Here is a 20,463-nt window from a genome sequence, read left to right on the forward strand (position 1 = left end):
TTAATATATACTGTGTGATGGATGGCCAGCAACTCATCCAGGCCGACACATCCAGGCCGCTAGATGGCATCTTCTCTGCAGCTTGGAGGTGCCCCGGATTCCCACAGGACACAATGGGAGATGTAGTTCGGTTTCACAGCCCTGCTGGGTGCCGTGGATGCCATCATGGGAAGCTGCAGGGAGATGCGGGGATTTTTATTTTCCCTGTAGCCCGGAAGTATTCCCAAGTCATGGGAACAAAAGTACTTCCAGGCAGAAGAAAAAATATAAGTGCTAATGAATCACATGGACAGAAGGACAGGAGCACTTCCGGGTCAAGGACTATTTAAAGGACTATGGAAAACCCAGCAAGCTGAGCTAGAGTTGGGAGTTAGAATGACGGAGCTACTGGGAGAGGAGGATTGATTTATTGTATTACAGTAATCCCTCGCTATATCGCGCTTCGACTTTCGCGGCTTCACTCTATCGCGGATTTTATATGAAAGCATAACTAAATATATAACGCGGATTTTTCGCTGCTTCGGGTTCTGTGGACAATGTGTCTTTTTTACTTCCTGTACATGCTTCCTCAGTTGGTTTGCCCAGTTGATTTCATACAAGGGACGATATTGGCGGATGACTGAGAAGCTAACCAATCAGAGCACGCAGTTAAGTTCCTGCCTGCTGAATGCAGTGTTAACCAGGAAGTCTGGTCTCGCTCATTCAGCATCAATGTGTTTTTCTGTGTAAAGAGTTGTGCTCTTTTGTGTTTATCTTTGTGCATAGTCAAGCCCTTCATTATGGCTCCAAAACGATCTGCTACTGCTTCAGGGGCCGTGCCCAAGCGCAAACGGAAGATGTTAACGATTGCCGAAAATGTAAACGTTTTGGATTTGTTGAAGGCTACGATTCTTTTTATTTAAAAAGTAGGAAAGGAATATAAGATCTACGGCCGCAGTGTCCTTTTAATCAGGGTGCAAAACGAGTTGTAAGTGGATGTAATAAGGCAGTAGTCTGGATGGAATCTGCTTTAGGGATTTGCATTCAAGACTGCCAGAAGAAGAACAATGGCAGTGCTACACAATCGCCTGAAGTGGCTACTTTGGAAGAACTGTAACGCTCTCCTTTGTTGTGCAGTAAAATTAAACTCATTGTTATCGGACAAGTCATCGTGTCATTGTTGGTGAGTAACCATAATTAATTTTCTACTTACAGTACTTAGTACATGTACGTACGTTTAGTGTCACTGTACACACATTTACTGTATACTATTTTTCTTGTGTTGTACGTATTTATTGCTGGTGGCCTGTCTATCGTAATGGCTGTAACATATATGATATCAGAGACACTCAATATCTTTAAAATAATATTTAGGTTTTACTGTATATAAACAATGTGTTTATATATATAATTTCAATGAATCTTACCTAATATCTAAGAGAATACAAAGGGATTATGCTGTATAACTCTGCGGGGAATATTTATAAACAGTGTGGGAGAGTTTATAAGGGCTTAAAATATATAAAAATAACCATAGAAACATATGGTTTCTACTTTGCAGATTTTCACCTCTGCGTCTGGAACGCAACCCCCGCGATCGAGGAGGGATTACTGTATTGTGATTATTGATTTGTTTATTGTGGTGGTTGTGGTGCTTTGGAGCACAATACTGGAAGAAGAAATAAATAAAAGAATTCCTGGTGCTTTTACTTGGTGTCCTGGATGTTTTGTCTGTGGGGTTTGAGGAGCGACAGCGCCCTCTAGTGTCACAACTGATACCCAATTTGCCAGGGTAACCGCACTCCTCCCCTGCTAGGACAATGTAGCTACAGTAATTGAAATGGCAGCACCATAATGCTGTTACCTCACAGCTCCAAGAGCCTGAGTTTAATTCCCAACCTGGTCACTGTCTGTATGGGGATGTGAGTGAATATGCCTTTCCACAGCTGGGTCCTGACTATATGCCTAATACTGCCAGGGGAGGTTGTGGCCTCCCATAACCTACTAACGGAAAGAGTTGGATGGTTGCCTCCCTCGAGTATTGCGTAGCTTCTCTTTCAATGTTTAGATGACTTATTTTTGCACATTATATTTATTTGGTATAAATGTATAATTTTCGTTATTTTTAAGCACAATCTTTACACAATTGAGTAAAGTGCTTTGTGAATGTGCTCTACATGAAAAAAAGAACTAAATATTTTAATACAGAAAGGATACCAGCTTATAGCCATGGGATGTCTTTAAAAAACATACATATACAGTATGAGTGAATCATAAATTACAACTGGTTATTTTAAATTCCCCAGGCTCCACTCAAAGAGGTTACAAACGCTTTAGCCCTGCCATGAGCTCAGTGGATAAGGGCCACTCACCATAGCCTCTTTACTGCTATTTTTTATATAGGAGATTTGATTTTTCAGGACTTTGAAGTTGTCCGCAACCTGTAACAAATTCATCTGTATTCAGGTGCCCACTTGCGATGGCAGCCTTGTGCAGCATACTTCAGTTAATTTCAAGGGTGTACAGCTTTGTTTTATAGCGACATTTAATTTCTAGACATTTCAAAGTCAACTGTTTCTCTAAGGTCAAATTTACTTACCTTCTTAATAAACCTCTGGGAAGCATTAAAAACAAGAAAGAGAACAAAATATGTGAAGATGTGCAAGTATGACAGATATTTGCTGCCAGCGTAATGACATTATGGTGCACTTCAGGCACAAATTAGAGGAGACATGCTGCTTCCTTGCTCCCTAGTTGAATGGCCATTGAACAAGACTTCCGTCTAAAGAGAAGAGACCGAACTTCTCACAAGACATTTCACATAATATAGCTGTTCGTCCATTACAAAGACATAGTGGAGGCATGCAGTTTTATTTGTACACTTTGATAGTTGGGAGAAAAAATCATCCACCACAATACCTTACAATACTAGCTGAAATTCCACTACAAACAAATAAACTACATAATAAGAAGGCTCACTAGCTCCTAGAGTCATCTCTTTAGGATAGTTCTATAAAAATAGGTCTGCTTTCTGGAAAGCATTATGGTAGTGCTCATCATGAAGGTTACAATAAATTAATAACTGCAATGTATGCCACTTTCCAGCTGTGCTGGCTATGGAAGATCTGTACAAAACAGAGAGATCTCCTTGAAAGAACCTCTGTAATTCAAATTCTAAAGCCCTACATTACAGCACTGTATTCAAAGCACCAATTCAAATGGTATTATAGAAAACCATACAATGAAAGTGTCTTGACTAGACCAGATTAATTTATACCACCTTTGGAGTACCTTCATGTTTACTTTAATGTTTATTAATTTCATCATTGGTTAGGTGAAACCATTTTGTATGGCATGGTCATCACAATTTTGTGTCCTTCAGTGTATGGGCAAAGCCATATTGGTGTTTTGGGTGTTTACACCAAAATATGATCTTTGTCAGATATGTGGACTCAGGCCACGTCAGATGTCTAGTGTAAGCATGCTACTGAATATATGATTAGTTACTAAATTTCTGAATTGATTATTTTTAAAAAGTGTTTCCTATAAAAGGCACTACATAAATTTAATAAATTCAAACAGTACTACCTAAAACTACTTACAGTGGAACCTCGGTTCACGAACGTCTCAGAACACATACAAATCGGTTTACGACCAAAAAGTTTGCCAAACTTTTGCATCTATTCACAACCACACACTCGGTATACAACAAGCCAGTTTCCCTTTTGGTTTGTGCATGCCGATGACTTCCACACGTGTTCAGTCTCTCCGTGTACTATACATTGTTCTTGGTGCATCACGCAGAGGGATTCTCCCTCAAAACTGTAACCTCCTCTCAACCCTGTTTCCTCCTGTGGTATAGCGGGTCCTCAGCTCCCGTCAAAAAGGCCAGTTTTAATAAATAAATAAAGCCGGTGCAGGAGAGAGAGAGAGCGCAGACTCGCGTGCAGCTGAGAAAGAGAGAGAGAGAGCGCAGACTCGCATGCAGCTGAGAAAGAGAGAGAGAGAGCGCAGGCTCGCGTGCTGTTGAGAGAGAGAGAGAGAGCGCAGGCTCGCGTGCTGTTGAGAGAGAGAGAGAGAGAGCGCAGGCTCGCGTGCTGCTGAGAGAGAGAGAGAGAGCGCAGGCTCGCATGCTGTTGAGAGAGAGAAAGAGAGAGAGAGAGAGCGAGCGCAGGCTTGCGTGCAGCTGAGAGCGAGTAAGCCTGCTGTGCAGCTGAGCAGGGAGCCTGGGTGTTTGTCTCAGTGTTATTCAATGTTCTTACATTAGTTTACTATTACACTATGCATTCTATGGTATAATTATTTTTGTGCTTAAAAATCTTTAAAGAAAATATATTTACATACAGTTTGTATGGTCTAGAACGGATTAATTGTATTTACATACAATCCTATGGGGGAAATTACTTCGGGTCAAGACCAAATCGGGTTATGACCAGAGTTTTGGAACGAATTATGGTCGTGAACCGAGGTTCCACTGTATTAGGTTTGAAGATTGCTTTACAACACTATTGAGAAAAAAAGGCCCCATTACAAACAGACCAGCCGATTGGGTTCATGAAATGAAATACACCAAAATAAAATATTATTCTGTTCTGAGCAATCTTGCTCATTATAAAAGAAACTTTACGAAAATAAAGTGTTTATTTATTATTTGATTGAAGATAACAATGAAAGCACAAGATAAACAATGAAAAACACAAAGCTTTGTCTAAACAACTGAATGTGTCCCACACCCAAACCTCCCTCTCCCTCAACTCAATAGCACTCACCCGGCACTGAAGTCCATAAGGCAGCAGAAAGATAAGGAAAGCAGATTAATCAGCATATCTAAATGAAATACATGATTTTCTTTTTGGTAACACTTAAAATTCAGAGTAATAAACATCTTTTGCTTCCCTAAATATACTGTAAATAAATGTGACTCACTCCTGATTTTGAGTGTCCTGCTGAGACCAGGAACAATTCAGATCACCTGTCTAGATAAGTCACACACCCACACTCTTCCCACTTGAAGATAAAGTACAGGACAAGAGGTGAAGTTTAACATGGATTCTTCATGTGGTAGCTTCAATGGATTGCTACAGAATATTCAGAGTTTTGCAAAAATCTTCGGATTGACTGTAACCCTTCAGGATGTGGACAACATCACAGAACAAGTATGATAGGATTGGCTATGCTGCAGCCCAAACACACAAACGTCTTAGGGCCAATTTATACTTCACGCTCAGAACGCGTACGTGCCCCATCATGGCTGCCACGCGTTCCCAGCATTTATTTCACGTGTCCTCTGAGAAGGTCCCCAGTACCAGCAAAAAGTCGGGGGGGCGCAGTGTGCTAAAAGTCGGAATGTGACATCAGTGTCTCTGTTTACTATCTACATATGACAAAAAGCCTCTGTGCCGATCCTATGGGAATCGATGTGCGTGCTTCGCTGTTTGATGAATTGTTCGATGGGGTGAAGCAAAATGCCGACATACAGATGCATTCGTGGTGCTTTTATATTCAAGCGTCGCATATTCCCGAATGTAATGACATGATACATTTTAAAAGTCTCACATACCATCTTTGTGCTGTCTTTTTTATTTTTTTATTTTTGCAACTTAACAACAGCAACATAATGTATAGCGTTATATTTGAGCCACTGAGAAAAAAATAAAGGATACGGTGAAAACGTGTATTTTGTGATTAATGTGGTGATTTCGGCTTTAATCTCGAAATGTCCCTTTAACCTCGTAGTTTACTTTATCATTAATGCAGACCATCGTAAACGTCATCCCAGTTTTTAATTGCTACGAGCTTCTTGGACCTGACAGCAGAGGAAAGCAGCAATAGATCGCCACACAGAACAAATTAAATGTATGATATTCCAACTCTCTGCACATTTAGAATCTTTAGATTTATACTTGATATCACTTTCATGATGAAATGCATTAAAGTGTGTATGTTACATTTTACATATAATTCCGTTTAAATAATGAATACTGTTAATAATTACACACATGGGGGAATAATTACACACATGGGGGTGTCACGGTGGTGGAGCGATAGCACTGCTGTCTCGCAGGGAGTTATGTTGTTGGTATTTCCTGCTTGTATTCCACACTGTGCTCCAGTTTCCTTCCAAAGATATGCAGATTTGGGGATTTGGTGCCGCTAAAATGGCGCAGTTGCAGGATGACCAAGAAAGTAGATCATGTGACAACATCACTGTGACGGTGTAAATGTCAGCATTGTGTACTCCCTTGTTGCCCAAGTTTATGGCTAAAATGTAAAAATGTCTAGCATTATTTTGTTTGAATCTAAAATTGATTTCTGGGTATGACCTTTTTCTGTCCTTTTGACACAATCTTCAACTACACTCTGGTGCAATAAATTAGGCACTTGATGCCCCAACATTCCTCAAGGTAGTTATATACATATAAACACACAAATGTCTGCTCAAAAGAAAGAATAAACCACTTATTAGGAAAATGACCCGAAGGAAGAATGATCCAGGCCACAACCAAAAATAGGGTGTGCTGCCCAAACACAATGAAACAGAACTTCAAGCACTTTCCTTATGTCAGCAACGTACCGATGATCAAATATTGACAGCTCACAATTTGAATTGCAACGGAGTACAATAAAAGCTAGAGAACGAGAAAGGTCTAACTGGCCAGCATCCAACAGTTCCCTCTAGAATAATATTCTGGTGTGCCAAGAAACGTAAAGCATTCTGAGGGGCAGTGGCACAAGGCCCAGCAAGAGGCTATGTGATCAAAGTGAAGCCAGCTGTCATCTTCAAATTGCCGCCTGCTTTCTTGCGATTACCTCATTGCAAAATGCTGTGACCTTTTGTTGCTTCACAGTTCATCTGATTTGTTTATCCTCGTCCCTTCCTCTACAATGTACAATTTGTTGAGCTGCTTACTTTAACAAAGGAGGATGCTATTAGTCTGTTAACTAAAAATTGGAAAGGAAAAAAAACAAACATTAAAATCCTGCAGCTTTTCATAAAAACCATTAGTTGTGCCTCCCATAGCCTCCCACTGCCACACTCCCTTAAGTCAAGCAGAAATCTAACAGAAGTTTTCACTCCAAAATACCTTCTGCATTCAAAAAAATCCATTTACTGGTGAGAAAGAAAGAAAGAAGTACTTTTATATACAGTACATTCAGCAAAACCTCAAGGCACTTTACAAACCATCATTTAAGTTAACTGTGCTCTCTCTACTAATGAAACAAGAATTTGAATTTTCTCAGCATCGCTGTGTCTCCTCAGCACTTTGGCCAAAGACGGCATTTCAGGGGGTGCAACAAAGAGGAAGACTGTGTCACGATTTGCTAAAATTGAGTGAGGTGCATTGCAGTGTATGCCGTTATTTGTAGGTCATTTATTAGTGCTTCTGTTCTATAATATGAAAAGAATCAAGCACTGCTGTGAATGAGCCACAGAAATGCACACTCTTGTGGGTGCCTTGTTGCTGGCAGAGCATTCATAAACGTAAATAACTAAGAGAACAGTATTTGGACACTGCAATGATCTGTAGAGAATTCTGTATAAGCCTTGATTTATTGACTGTCAACGCACCTCACAGTCTTTTTTTAAAGCTCTTTCTCTTTTAATACACTCAGGAATAACTGATTAAATTATGTATGAAGTAACAAGGAATTGACTTAAAATAAAATAAAATAATGGCATGTTGTTAGGTCATCGCTTCAAATCCAGAGACAACTGCAAAAAGTTCCAGATTGCAAATCTCCTGTTGCCCAGAAGGTGTCTCTACTGTGTCATGTCAAGATTTAAAGCTTAATGTCACAATAGATGCAATTTCAGAAAAATAAAAAATAAAATTGTAAAATTCATCCACTTTAAAATGATTATCTGTCTTTTTCATCTCTATTTTTGTATTCCTCTGGGGCATCCTTTCACCCCAGGAGTGTGGGTTTCCTCTAGCAAAAACTCCTCTCCTGCATCTGTTGCTGCCCATGTGTGAACTACAGTGTCTGTTCTGTAGAAATTTACAATACTCATTGACAAAATCACTCACAGTCTTTCATTACAAGTGATGAAGAGGGTCACAGACAGATCTGAAAAACTGTTGGTGCTCCATTTATTTTAGTCATGTGCGATGCCCCAAACCTGCTGCCAAGGAAGTACCAGAATGAGTGAGGCAGATAAGTGAGATAATATAGTGAGAATGTAGTTTATGAAAGCAGAGAATTAAAAGTGCAAATATTGTGAAAAACAGTGCATAGCATCCCAAAAGTAATAAATAGTTCAATAAATAATGAAATCCATAAACTCTGTGTCAACAACAACATTTATTTATATAGCACATTTTCATACAAAAGAATGTAGCTCAAAGTGCTTAAAGTGTCATTAAAGACATTGTCATTGGGATGTTCCATAAATAAATAAATCCAAAAAGGAACTCCCAATGAATAAAGTCAAAAATTCTGAAATTTTAGAGAGGTAAAAATAATTACGGTATGCCCTTCCATATCCTCACTTTGTCCTCACCAGGACACCTCTAGGTCGCACCCTATTGCATCCCCAAACCTCAAGCAGCTCAGAGGGCATTTTGCCCATCTATCGAGCACTGTTGCACCTTTCACATTCATGTGAATATACATTCACATTTGTTCATATTTGGACTGGTGCTGCTTCATCACCATGGTAAACCACAGGAACAGGCATTATACTTTTAATATTTATAAAAAAAATGTCTTCACTTTAGAACACAATTTAATGTGGGAAATTAATATATACTTTGATTATGAAGAAATAACGTTGACTTGAAAATTCCCAAACTTATCCTTTAATATCAAAAAAAAAAATTGAGTTAAATCAATGTATTTAAAAGCCTTTCCAATGTCAGTGAGCCCCTGACAAGTGTGTGTCTCACTTCCTGTCTCCTTATTGTCTGCAGGATTGACACACACTGCCCAAAACAGTTACCTGTAGATTGAAAACATTGTTGTGCTGTGCAACTGGAGAAAAAATCATGGTTCAAATTTTTCTCTTGCAGAACTGAAATTACACCTCATTCCGTTGGAGAATTAAGTCAGGTTATGCAGAAATAGTACAGGAATGCAGCCCCATACTAGCAGGTTAGTCATTTAATAAAAGTATCATGAGGATCATATTTAAAACTTTATGATTTACAGACTGACACATTTACCACCTTAGAGGCAGAAATTCAGTCAGTCAGTCAGCCATTCTCCAACCCGCTATATCCTAACACAGGGTCACGGGGGTCTGCTGGAGCCAATCCCAGCCAACACAGGAACAAATCCCGGGCAGGACGCCCGCTCACCACAGGGCACGTACACACACACACACACACACACACCAGGGACAATTTAGGATCACCAATGCACGTAACCTGCATGTCTTTGGACTGTGGGAGGAAACTCACACAGACACGGGGAGAAAATGCAAACTCCACACATGGAGGACCCGGGAAGCGAACCTAGGTCTCCTTACTGCGAGGCAGCAGCGCTGCCACTGCGCCACAAATCTGTTATTCAAAAAGGGTCCTATATAGTAAACACATTCCCCATTGCTTTGTGATACACAAACAGAGAGTATTGGGGGTGGTGAATTACATTTTGAAATTGAATGTCTTTGGACATTTGGGGGGAAAGCAGAACTCTTAGAGGAAATGAATGAAAACACAGGAAGATCATACAAGCTTTAAGCAGAAGACACTCTTCAACCAATGGATTTAACATATTGCCAAGAACTGCTTACCACTCACTCAACTTTTAATACCTTACAGCAGTGTTTATTAAATTAAGGACTGGGTATCAGACGTGTTTGATATGAGCTGTGACATTACTGTGGCAAGTAATGCACCAACCTCTATTTAGAGCATTATTAGGTGAAACATCATTGAGACATCACAGCAAGCTTTCATTTTGAAGGCATGTAAATATAGTAAATATTCCTTACTCTCACAGCTTGCGAAATAATCAAATTTAGATGATTGAAAAGCAAAGATATCTGTAAGAGACAGGAGGGAATGACAACTACAAACTTGTGAGGTTAAGGGACTGTGGTGCTAGTTGGAAGTGTTGGAATGTAAATACCTGTAATAGGTTGGTGCAGCACAAGAATGTGACGAATTTCAAGGTGTTGTGAAGAAAACAAATCAGTGGGGTGGGGATATATTTCTGTGGTGATGGAGCATGCTAAATGTAGTTTTGGTAACCACAGACAACTGGTCAGTGTTTCATCGTGTGTTTAGGGTATGGCAGCATACACTGAATCTAAATCTGTTACTGAGATGCAAAGAAGATTTTCTATTAAGTTTAGCATGCCTCAGTGAGATTGAATTCCTTCTCATAACAAAGCATTTACAATGGCAGTGATATGCCTCAGGAATCCATTCCATTTTTGAAATTATAATTATGGTTTTATTAACAATGCATATGAGAATTATGCTTGAATGGAAACAGAAATGTTTACTGAACTTTATTATATGGCCATTGTTATTAGTTTGTCTTTTGTTCTGCTGCTATTATGGTAAAAATCCTCCTCTTGGATTCCAGAATGTTAAAGATTTTCTTATTTGGGTGCTCAGATTAAAACATTTAAGAACCCCAACTTTTACTTTAAGGTCATTTCTGCTGTGTTTTCAAATGACACTTTATTTGCTCAGTACTGCACAGCTGGCCAAGGCAAAAATGCTACAGAAAAATGGTCACTGGAACAATGGATGTAAAGTCCTCTGTTAAGCATTTATGGCAGAAAATGAAAGGCTCTAAAAACAGCAAAAGGAAAACAGAATGCAGGTAGGGTGGCCATTTTGGCTCATGAATTAGAATATATAGCACTAGAATATCCACTTTTTTCTTAGAAAATCACTTGAGTTGTCTGCATTCAAAACAGCAAAAATAATGATACAAGTAAAGCCCGAAGGAATGTCATGCACTGTGATATTTAAAGATCCATGTAAAATATAGCACATTCAGCTGAATCATTTTTTCTTAGCACATATTTCAGCACATTTTGCTAACTTGTCAATCTAAACAGACCCTGGCTTGCATGAAATTGCCCTGAGATGGACTGACATCCCGTCCAGGGTTGGGTTCTATATTGTAGTTGATGTTGCTGTGGATGGGATGCTCTTCCGGGAAGTAGTGCAAGCCTAAAAAACTGAATAATCTGTGAAAATACATATGTGGGATTAGCCTTAGACTTGATTATAAAATTAATTACGTCCATTCACTCTCCTCCAAATTATGTTTACTTCATTAAGATCCTCCAACACTCTGGATTCTTTTTATGTGTGAGTATTAAAATGCCGGACTAAATTCAATACAAAGCAAATCTGATAATCTTGGAAAACACTCAATGTAGGCCTTCCTGATGAGAGTGGCATTCCCATCAAAGAAAGGATTACATGTGGGAAAAAAAGGGTTAGCATAGAAGAACAAGAGAAAAAATAAGAATGCTGCCTTTGAAACAGCACACACCTCACAAGACACAGGCCCACATGCAGAGAGCCAAAGAGGTCACGGGTGTGAAAGAAAGAGAATATGGCAGAGGACTGCTGCAGATGAAGCACACATGGTACACAGGGTACTTGGTTAGTGGGAGACACACTGCATTTCAAGAACAGAAGGGACATACAAGGGATAAAATGTGGAAAGTTAACACAAGCCTCCCATCCTGAGTTGTAACACAGTTTACACAGCGTTCACATTCAGACATAAACACTTCTCCTCTCTAATGCCTACCCTACTCCCATTGTTTTTCTGGTAATTTACAAAATTATCAAAATGAAAAGTGAAATGTGAAATCATACATGCTTTAATCAATTCTTAGAACTGTTATATGCCCATAAAAGCAAATTCTATGTTTCAGAAAAGTCCATATTGGTCAGTCTAACATAGCAAGATGGACTGTGGCTCTCATGACCCCCTCCAGATAATATTAAGAAAACCGTTACATAAAATTACATGGAGTCCTGAAAGGATATAGGACTTTAAACAACAGGACAGGAAATAAGGCCCAAACAACTGCAGAGATATGTTTTATTCCACAATTATTTTTACTTGTGTATACATTTTTTACCTGTCTGTTTTTACCTGTAATTATCTGGAGGGTTTATGCAATACCACAGGAGACTAGAAAATGTTAATATTAAGTTATACATATTATCACTAGGGCAGCACGGTGGTGCAGTGGTAGCGCTGCTGCCTCGCAGTTAGGAGAACCAGGTTCGCTTCCCGGGTCCCATGCGTGGAGTTTGCATGTTCTCCCCGTGCCTGCGTGGGTTTTCTCTGGGCTCTCCGGTTTCCTCCCACAATCCAAAGACATGCAGGTGGATTGGCGATTCTAAATTGGCCCTAGTGTGTGCTTGGTGTTTGTGTGTGTCCTGCGGTGGGTTGGCAGGATTGGTTCCTGCCTTGTGCCCTGTGTTGGCTGGGATTGGCTCCAGCAGACCCCTGTGACCCTGTATTCGGATTCAGCGGGTTAGAAAATGGATGGATATTATCACTAAAAATAAGGATAAAGACTATATCATTCAGCTGGAGAAACTAAAATGTGGGTATATATAATAATTGCACACACTCAGAACAACAGATACCTTTTGTAACTGATGAATTAAAAAATGCACGTAACATAGTGATTGATTATTTGCACTGCTTTGCTTTCAAGTAGTATATTTATGTATGGTATTCATTTTCCCTGTATGGTTTGTTACATGGTTATCCGTATTGCTACTGCATTTTAAAGTAAGACTATCTATCACTATGTGAAGTTTTCATTCAATAATTATAAAGATATTGTTTTTTTCTCAATTGATATGTATAACTATTTCCTATACATGTGTTTTATAAAAGATATACACTGAATATGTTTACTTAATAGTTCTTTGTTTTTTGGTTGATTCTACTTACTAGTATCCTAGTACTTTTTAGTTCCCCCTACCTGTAATATACACTATTAACCTTTATTTTTAGTGATAAATTATGTAAATGAATAATATTTACTGGTCTCCTGCTCTATTGCATAAACACTCCAGATAAATTACAGGTAAAAAAACACATGGTAAAGGTAAAAGAGGTATACACAAGTAAAAATAATTGTGGAATAAAACATATCTCTGTATTTACTTGGGCCTTGTTTGTTTTGGTCCATTTATTTACCTAGAGAAGGTAAGTATCTCAGGGTCACCTTAAATCCACAACAGCTGTTTAATTTCCTCACACAAATACTTCTAAGTGTGCTACAGTTCTTCTCCTAGCCCACTCAGCAGAAAGTTGCCTCCTTTAGACAAGTGCTTTGTTCCAGGAGTCTTGTGGGTCTTGTGTCCTCATAAATGCCAGATAAAAGCTTCAAGTCTTTCATATGTTTCTGCTGTCTGGTAAAATAAATGCTGCTGTTATTAAAAGGACAGCCTCTCAATTACTTGTTCTTACAGACAACACAGTGTGCTCATCTCATCCAAAACAAAAATCAGGTAAATAGCTAGCCCTCTAGTTGACTGTCCCATAAAAAAGGAAGCAAATGCATAATTTGGAAAAGCGAATTAGAGCAATGGGGTCTGTTTAGTTTTGTTAATCGTTGTTCGCGTGTGTCTATTCCTCCCCACGTGGCTTGTATGCCTTCATAAATAGTACACATCAAGGATAAAGATGGAAACTCCTAGTCTTCCACCTGTTCCTTCTTTAGAAAAAAATGCCTCCAACTTCTTTTTTTGCTCCCTCTCTCTATGCCCTTGGGTCATTATGGAGCTGGGATACAACTAAAATTTGCAAGTGAGAGAAAGGGTGAAAAAAGGAAAAAGAGGATTTTCTGAATAATGTCTAAATTACTATATTGACAACAGATTATTTTTTCAATATTGGTAAGGTCAAATTGGACAAATTACAAATATATGCACCAGTGCCACTGAAGAGGAAATCAACTAGGACCTCTTCAAATTGTGATCGTCTTTTCTAAAAATCTAAAACAAACAGTATTTTTTTTTGCACATTGGACTTATTTGTTGCTTCTACTTAACAGACCTTGAGGAAAACAAAGGAATCACGTTAAGAATAGTGTGCTGGCTCAGGGTCAATTTGTCATTTTCACCCAGCTCTTAGATAATTTCTGTGACTTTCTATGTTGTGGTGTCCCGGGCTGGTTACATCATTTCAAGAGAGGTCCGCTGAATCAACAAGATAGTTTAAATGTGCAGGCTCAGTTACAGGACATACTCTGGACCCCCTGAAGGTAGAAGCAAAGGAGAGATTTAAAACAAAACGGAGTGTCACTTGACTTTCAGCCAAAGAATCACTCAGCAGAGATGTGTCAGGAAAAGTGACTGGGACTCCTTTATACCAGCAGCAAAACATCTACAAAATGCCTCACTGGGACTGTGATAGCCAAGTCAGAAGTTTTCTTTCCTTTTAATTTTCTTGCATTACAGTCATTCTGGCGTATGTTTAGACCAATTTGTTTGTGTTTATTTATTTTATTTACCTATAGAGCTTCTGTGAAAAGCGAAATTTCCCCGTTGGGACAAATAAAATTTGTATATGTATCTATCTTATCTATCTATAAGTAACTGTATTAAGGAGTTTCCAGAAAGGAACATGGAAACTGCAGATTTGATAGCACTTGAGAGGATAACACACACTTGAATAAGAGTATGGCTTCTGAACACTGTCGGAAAGTCGATAGCTTAGAGCCTATTGTGTATTCAAACCTCACATTTTTACTTCCTATGTGTAATACTTTACAATTTACTGACATTAAACTTCATCTGCCACAAATCTGCCCAAGCCTGCATGCTATCCAAGTCTTTCTGTAATGATACAATGGATTCCAAATTATCTGCTAATCCATCTATCTTGGTATCCTCTGCAAACTTAACCAGCTTGTTACTTATATTCTTATCTAAATCATTTATATATATACATATATTAAAAATTGTAGCTGCCCTAGCACTGACCCCTATGGAACACCACCGTTGACATCGGCCAATTCTGATGAGGTTCCTTGCACCATCACCATCTGCTTCCCACTCCCACTTCTTTTAGTTTGATGCCCAACCTCTCATGTGGCACCTTATCAAATGCTTTCTGAAAGTCAAGATAAATAATATCTGGGAGATTATCCACTTGCTCACATGTGAAGAACTCAGAAAAATGTAAGTTTAGGGCATCCGCTACTTCATTGTCTGTATCTTTTAATTCCCCTTCACTATTTCTGATGCACTTCACCTCCTCTGTTTTTTTACTACTAAAACACTGAAAGAATCTCTTAGGGTCTTATTTTGCCTTATCTGCTATATTCCTCTCCAACTGTCTTTTAGCCTCCCTGATATCCTTCTTAATGGTTGGTCTCATGTTCTCATACAATCTACGATTCACTTTGTAGTCATTAGTAGTCTTATATGCCTTATAAAGATGTTTTTTCCTTTGCAGTTTCTTTTTTAAATCTTTATTAATCCAATGTGGAGTTGTTTTTTAATTTCCTATTAATTCCAAATTTAGGTGTGTATCCGTCCTGCATTACATGTAAAACACTTTTAAACCTATTCCACTGCTCCTCGACTGTCTCCACACTTAAAAGCTTATCCCAGTGTATCCTCCTTAGACTTTGCTGCATTTGCTCAAAATCTGCCCTATCGAAGTTCAACTTAACAATTTTAGTCTTTGCATCTGCACTCTTACAAAATATCGAGAATTGTATTATATTATGGCCACTTGGCCCTTGTAGTTCAATCACCTCTACACCCTCAATTCTATCCTGATTATTAAAAAATACTAAATCCAGACAAGCTTCACCCCATGTTAGTGCTTCAACATACTGTGTTAAAAAACAGTCACTGAATAATTTTTAAAATTCCTGCTCTTGTGCTTCTCCATTTGCCAGGTTATCCCAGTTAATATTCGGATGGTTTAATTTCCCCATAACTAAAATATCCCTTGTAAACTTTAATATTATTAAAAAGATGGATGTTGAAATTACTGTCTAAATTGGGTGGTCTATAGCACACTCCTAAAATAAGACCTCTTTCCCTAATATTTTCCAGGTGAAGCCACATGTCCTCACTAAGATGGGGCTCATCATCCAACTGAAGAGGACTTGCATTTAAATTCTGTATGACACAAACAGCAACCCCACCTCCATTTCTGTTCTGTCTATCCTTCCTAAAAATGTGCATCCCTTTACAGCATATTCCACTCATCCCCATCTTTGTTATTTAGCCAGGTTTCTGTTATTGCTATAATATCATAATAATGCTCTGCTACATACAATTCCAACTCATTTACCTTAGTTTTGATAGTTCTAGTATTAAGAAAAGCTCTTTTAACGTGTTACTCCTTCTACATTTAAATGTTGGCTTAGAATTCACATTACTATGCATTTTTATTTCTACACCTTTGTTTGTTCCTCCATGCATAGATCTAAACGTGGCCTGTTCTAAACTCCCTGCCCCCCCATTCCCTAGTTTAAACAATCCTCGACTAGCCTACACATATGTCTCCCCAATACATTGGTGCCCCTCCAGTTCAAATGTAACCCGTCACAGCGGAAAAGGTTCCATCTGTTCCAAAAGGAGTCCCAATGCCCCATAAACCTATATCCTTCTACCCTGCACCATGATTTGAGCCACACGTTAAGCCTTCTAATCTCCTCAATCTTACCTGGACTAGTGTGTGGCACTGGCAGAACTTCAGAAAAGACTACCTTGTCTTTTCTGCTCCTCAGCTTGGCACCTAACTCTTTGAATTTGGATATCAGAACTGACAGACTACTCTTACAATATGTATGTCATTTGTTCCAACATGGACAATGACATCTGGATCCACCTCCACTCTGGCCAAGAGCCTATCCACCCTTCCAGGGAGGTCCCCCACCTGTGCACCAAGAATGCAACACATCGTGCGAGACTCTCTATCTCTCTGGAGCTAACCTGTACTTCAATCCCCCTAATGATTGATTCCCAACTATTACTACCTCTCCTACCACTACTGCACCTTTAACCTTACGCCTTGTGACCGTAACCCACCTATATCTACCTGTCTGGTCTGGAATTTCCTCCAGCCCTACCTTAGGGGTGCACACTATCTCTCTAAAGGACACCTGGGCCAAGTCCACCAATTCTCTACTACAATGCAGGCCAGCAAACTCCTCCTCCAGTTCAGCGACCCTGAGCTTGAGGTACTGGATCAGCTGGAATCTCCTGCAGATGGCTCCTACAAGCCATCATCTAAAATGTTCAACATCCAACAGGACTTGCATTGCATTGGCCTCATTATTAAAATTTGATTTAGGATTCGTAAAACTGCCTTAATTTTTTTCTTTCTAAAAATTAAATGATTTAACTTAAATGGTAACACTAAGAACTGCTGTAGTGGGAACTTTAAAAGGGTTACGTGACATGTATTGCGGAAGTATCAAGATCTGGGTGCATGTCACCCATACATAGAGCACAGACAGTCCTATCCTTGTAGCAACAAGTCCACAAAAGGAATCATGCCCGGACAGATCACCAGTCCATTCTAGGCCACTCTAATGCTCTAGACACTGTTAGTCACCAATTAATTCAATTAGCATATTTTTAGGATGTGAGAGGAGACCAAAGTACCTGGAGAAAAAAAACTCACACATACAGGGAGAACATGCATACTACAGATGAAGACCTGACTGCAGGGTTAACAAAAGGAAATGTGAGATGCTAATGTGAAACCCTGTGTCACTGGTGTGCCCTAAACATAAAGCTGCAGTATATAAGTGTAAAACTGTTTACAAACAAAAGGTGAAAATACAGCAAACAGAATGAAAAACAGGGCTGGCACCCTGGAAATCAGAAGGCTAGGAGGGGAAGGAACGCAGTCTCACACAAAGCAGAATCAAAAGAGAAATGAAGGAGGATGCATGAACATTGTTAAAGAGAAAGCACACAGATGAGCTAATGCACCAAGGAAGTGAGCATGCAATAAAGACAACTGATACAGAATGAATGATGGATGAACCTACCCATTTGTCCAGGTCTCTGGGCTAGCAGGGTCAGACAAATAAAGATAAATAATAAAGCAAATTATTGCCCATAAAGTCAAAAGCAGTTAATGAAAGCTGTGGGCTGCGGTCAATTAAAAGACAGAGAGGGAAGAGACCTCCATTTTAGAAGCTACATTCTCTTCACTCACAGTAAATAATTTTTCTTTCATCTAAACACATATAAATTTTATTTTATACAAATTAATAGTTCATAACAATTTCGCTTCTCTTCAGGTGGATTTAAAGAGACCATATATAAAAATATTGAGGGCTGTGAAGGGCTGCATTGTGACTCTATAAATGAAAAAAGAGTTGAGTTAAACAGGTTCAGCCATGGTCACCGTTTTCCCCAGGCTACGCTCATTTCAATCGAAACTTAATCTGTGCCCGCCGTTCACCCTCAGAGTAAAGATGCTTCCACATAGACTTAAGAGACTGCTGAAAGGGAAACTACATAGGACCATTCAACAAGCAGTTTACAACTGCCTGCTGGCTGGCTTTTTATTTTCCATGTTCATTTATGTAAATAAAGAAGACCCTCCTCCTGGCATCGCTGAGTCTTGGCACACCTACAGTGTGAATTTAAACAGACTGACTGTTTATGAAGAAGCAGATTGAGTGAATCAGCTGCCAAAAATTGATGTCAGCCTAGTCCCAGTTTAATACAAGAGTGGAGTAAAGAGAGAAGTACAGTTTAATTGATAATGTAATCCTAACATAAGGATGGGAGTGGTTTATAAAAACCAAAACAAGCACAGTGATTCTCTACACATCCACTCAGGACACTCCACGTGAACTGGCCCAAATTTTTACAAAAATTGTTTTAATAAATTGTCAATTAATTTAAGAGTGGGGCTGGCACACACTTCTTGTAGGTGAGATGTTATAAAAACTGAATATAATTGAATTTACAAGTTTACTTATATGATTTGCACTCTTCTACTGTCTGTATTTTCTTCCATCGCTGATATTCACTCTGATTTGTACACCTTTCTAGCAGAAGGAAAATAGCTCCTGACGTTTAACTGTTTTGTTATACTGCTAATGAAAGAGAGCTGAAGAGCATCCCGAGGAGCCCAATATCAGGCCCTGTTTCATTAACACAAAATGTCTGATAATACAGGTAAAGAACAGACAACCACAGGGCTGCAATGCCTGACAAATATACTGCCTAATATGCAGTAATATTTGAAACATCTGATGTTTGCTGCCACACTAGGGACTTGCAGTCAGACATTACACTGTCAAATTCTTATGTCTTTTTTTTTAAAGCACGTGTACAGGGTATTCATTCATTGTTAAATTTCTCCCAGACACATCTGTTACTTTGTGCCACATAAGGGGAAACAATGGCATCAAAAAAATTATAGAGTCATGGGCCAACCCACAGTCCAGGCCAATGAAAGTGAAAAAATGGGCTTAAGAAAGTTATTTGTTATGACATTTATATATAAAAAAATAGATTTCTCATCCATTCTTCCATCAGGGATTCAGCATTTGGGAAGGGCTATCCTACTGACACACCGCTGTGGACTGGGCAGCTTGTGAAGTGAAACAGGCATCAAAACAGAAAAGCTCTAGCAGCAAAAGGTTGTGTCATAATGAAGACTGCACTTTCCTAGCAGCCATTGTAGCTGGCATGCCTCGCTGTGTGGGGTGTTTGTCATTTACTCCGACACCAGGACAGTTTCAGCATTTGTTCTCTCCTCCTACACACTGGAGAACCTGCAAAGGACTTCCCAAATTCAGGGTGCAATTTAGAGAGGAGTGCTGAATGTTGCAGCATGGCTGTCAAAGTGAATGAGACGTGCTATAGCCCTGTTTAAATGATTTGTAAATCAGCCAAAAAAAAAAAAAGACAAACTCAAGCAAAAAGCAGCATCCAGGGGTGTCAACACCCACCTCTTCCCCATCTTTCCCATACCAACAGCCTTCTTGTTCATATCCTATGTCAGGAAAATTGCTTTGTGTCCAGTTTTGAATAAAAAAAGAATGAAATGGTCAATATGTAGGTTAGGTACTATCCTTAAAATAAATAAGGAGGCCATAATCTTTGTGGCTTCTTTCATTGCTTCTTAAGAAAAAAACTAAAACACAGACAATGACCTTACATGGGCTGGATGACAACAGCGGGTACATATACCAAAAAGAGCAAAAGACACACAGATTTAGCAGGACAAGAACCTTCCAGACTCTTCCCCAACCCCGAAAAAAGAAAGTACATTTAGTAAAAGAATATAACAAGGCCATGACAGCCATCTACTCACCCCTTCGCTGGCATTTTCCCCGGTGTTAGCCAGCATCTCCTGCAGGGCTCTGACCGACAGGGACTGTTCAAGCACAAAATTGCAGATACATAGGTCTGGTGGGATTCTCTGCAAGAGATAAAGAGGTGCACATTAATATCACTAACACCTGTGTTAACTGAGGAGGAGTAGAGTCATTCCTCACACCAATTACCGCTACTCAAAGTAAACATGAGAGCAGCCCGC

General features: G+C 39.2%; 1 protein-coding gene across 15 annotated transcripts in view; it reads right to left on the bottom strand.

Annotated features, from left to right (window-relative positions):
• ryr3 (ryanodine receptor 3) overlaps nucleotides 1–20,463 on the bottom strand; it is a 539,734-nt gene that overhangs the window by 382,333 nt on the left and 136,938 nt on the right. For 11 of the 15 annotated variants that reach the window (XM_039741267.1, XM_039741275.1, XM_039741274.1 and 8 more), the window contains exons 3-4: nucleotides 20,239–20,346; nucleotides 17,951–17,971 (exon numbers count right to left, since the gene is read on the bottom strand). In XM_039741267.1, the coding sequence (XP_039597201.1) occupies nucleotides 17,951–17,971; nucleotides 20,239–20,346 (129 nt within the window). The remainder of the gene's footprint in view (nucleotides 1–17,950; nucleotides 17,972–20,238; nucleotides 20,347–20,463) is intronic. The other 4 variants (XM_039741277.1, XM_039741278.1, XM_039741276.1 and 1 more) reach the window with 1 other exon arrangement.

This window comes from Polypterus senegalus, chromosome 18 (genome assembly GCF_016835505.1).
Source record: "Polypterus senegalus isolate Bchr_013 chromosome 18, ASM1683550v1, whole genome shotgun sequence".
In the NCBI taxonomy this organism is placed as follows: Eukaryota; Metazoa; Chordata; class Cladistia; order Polypteriformes; family Polypteridae; genus Polypterus; species Polypterus senegalus.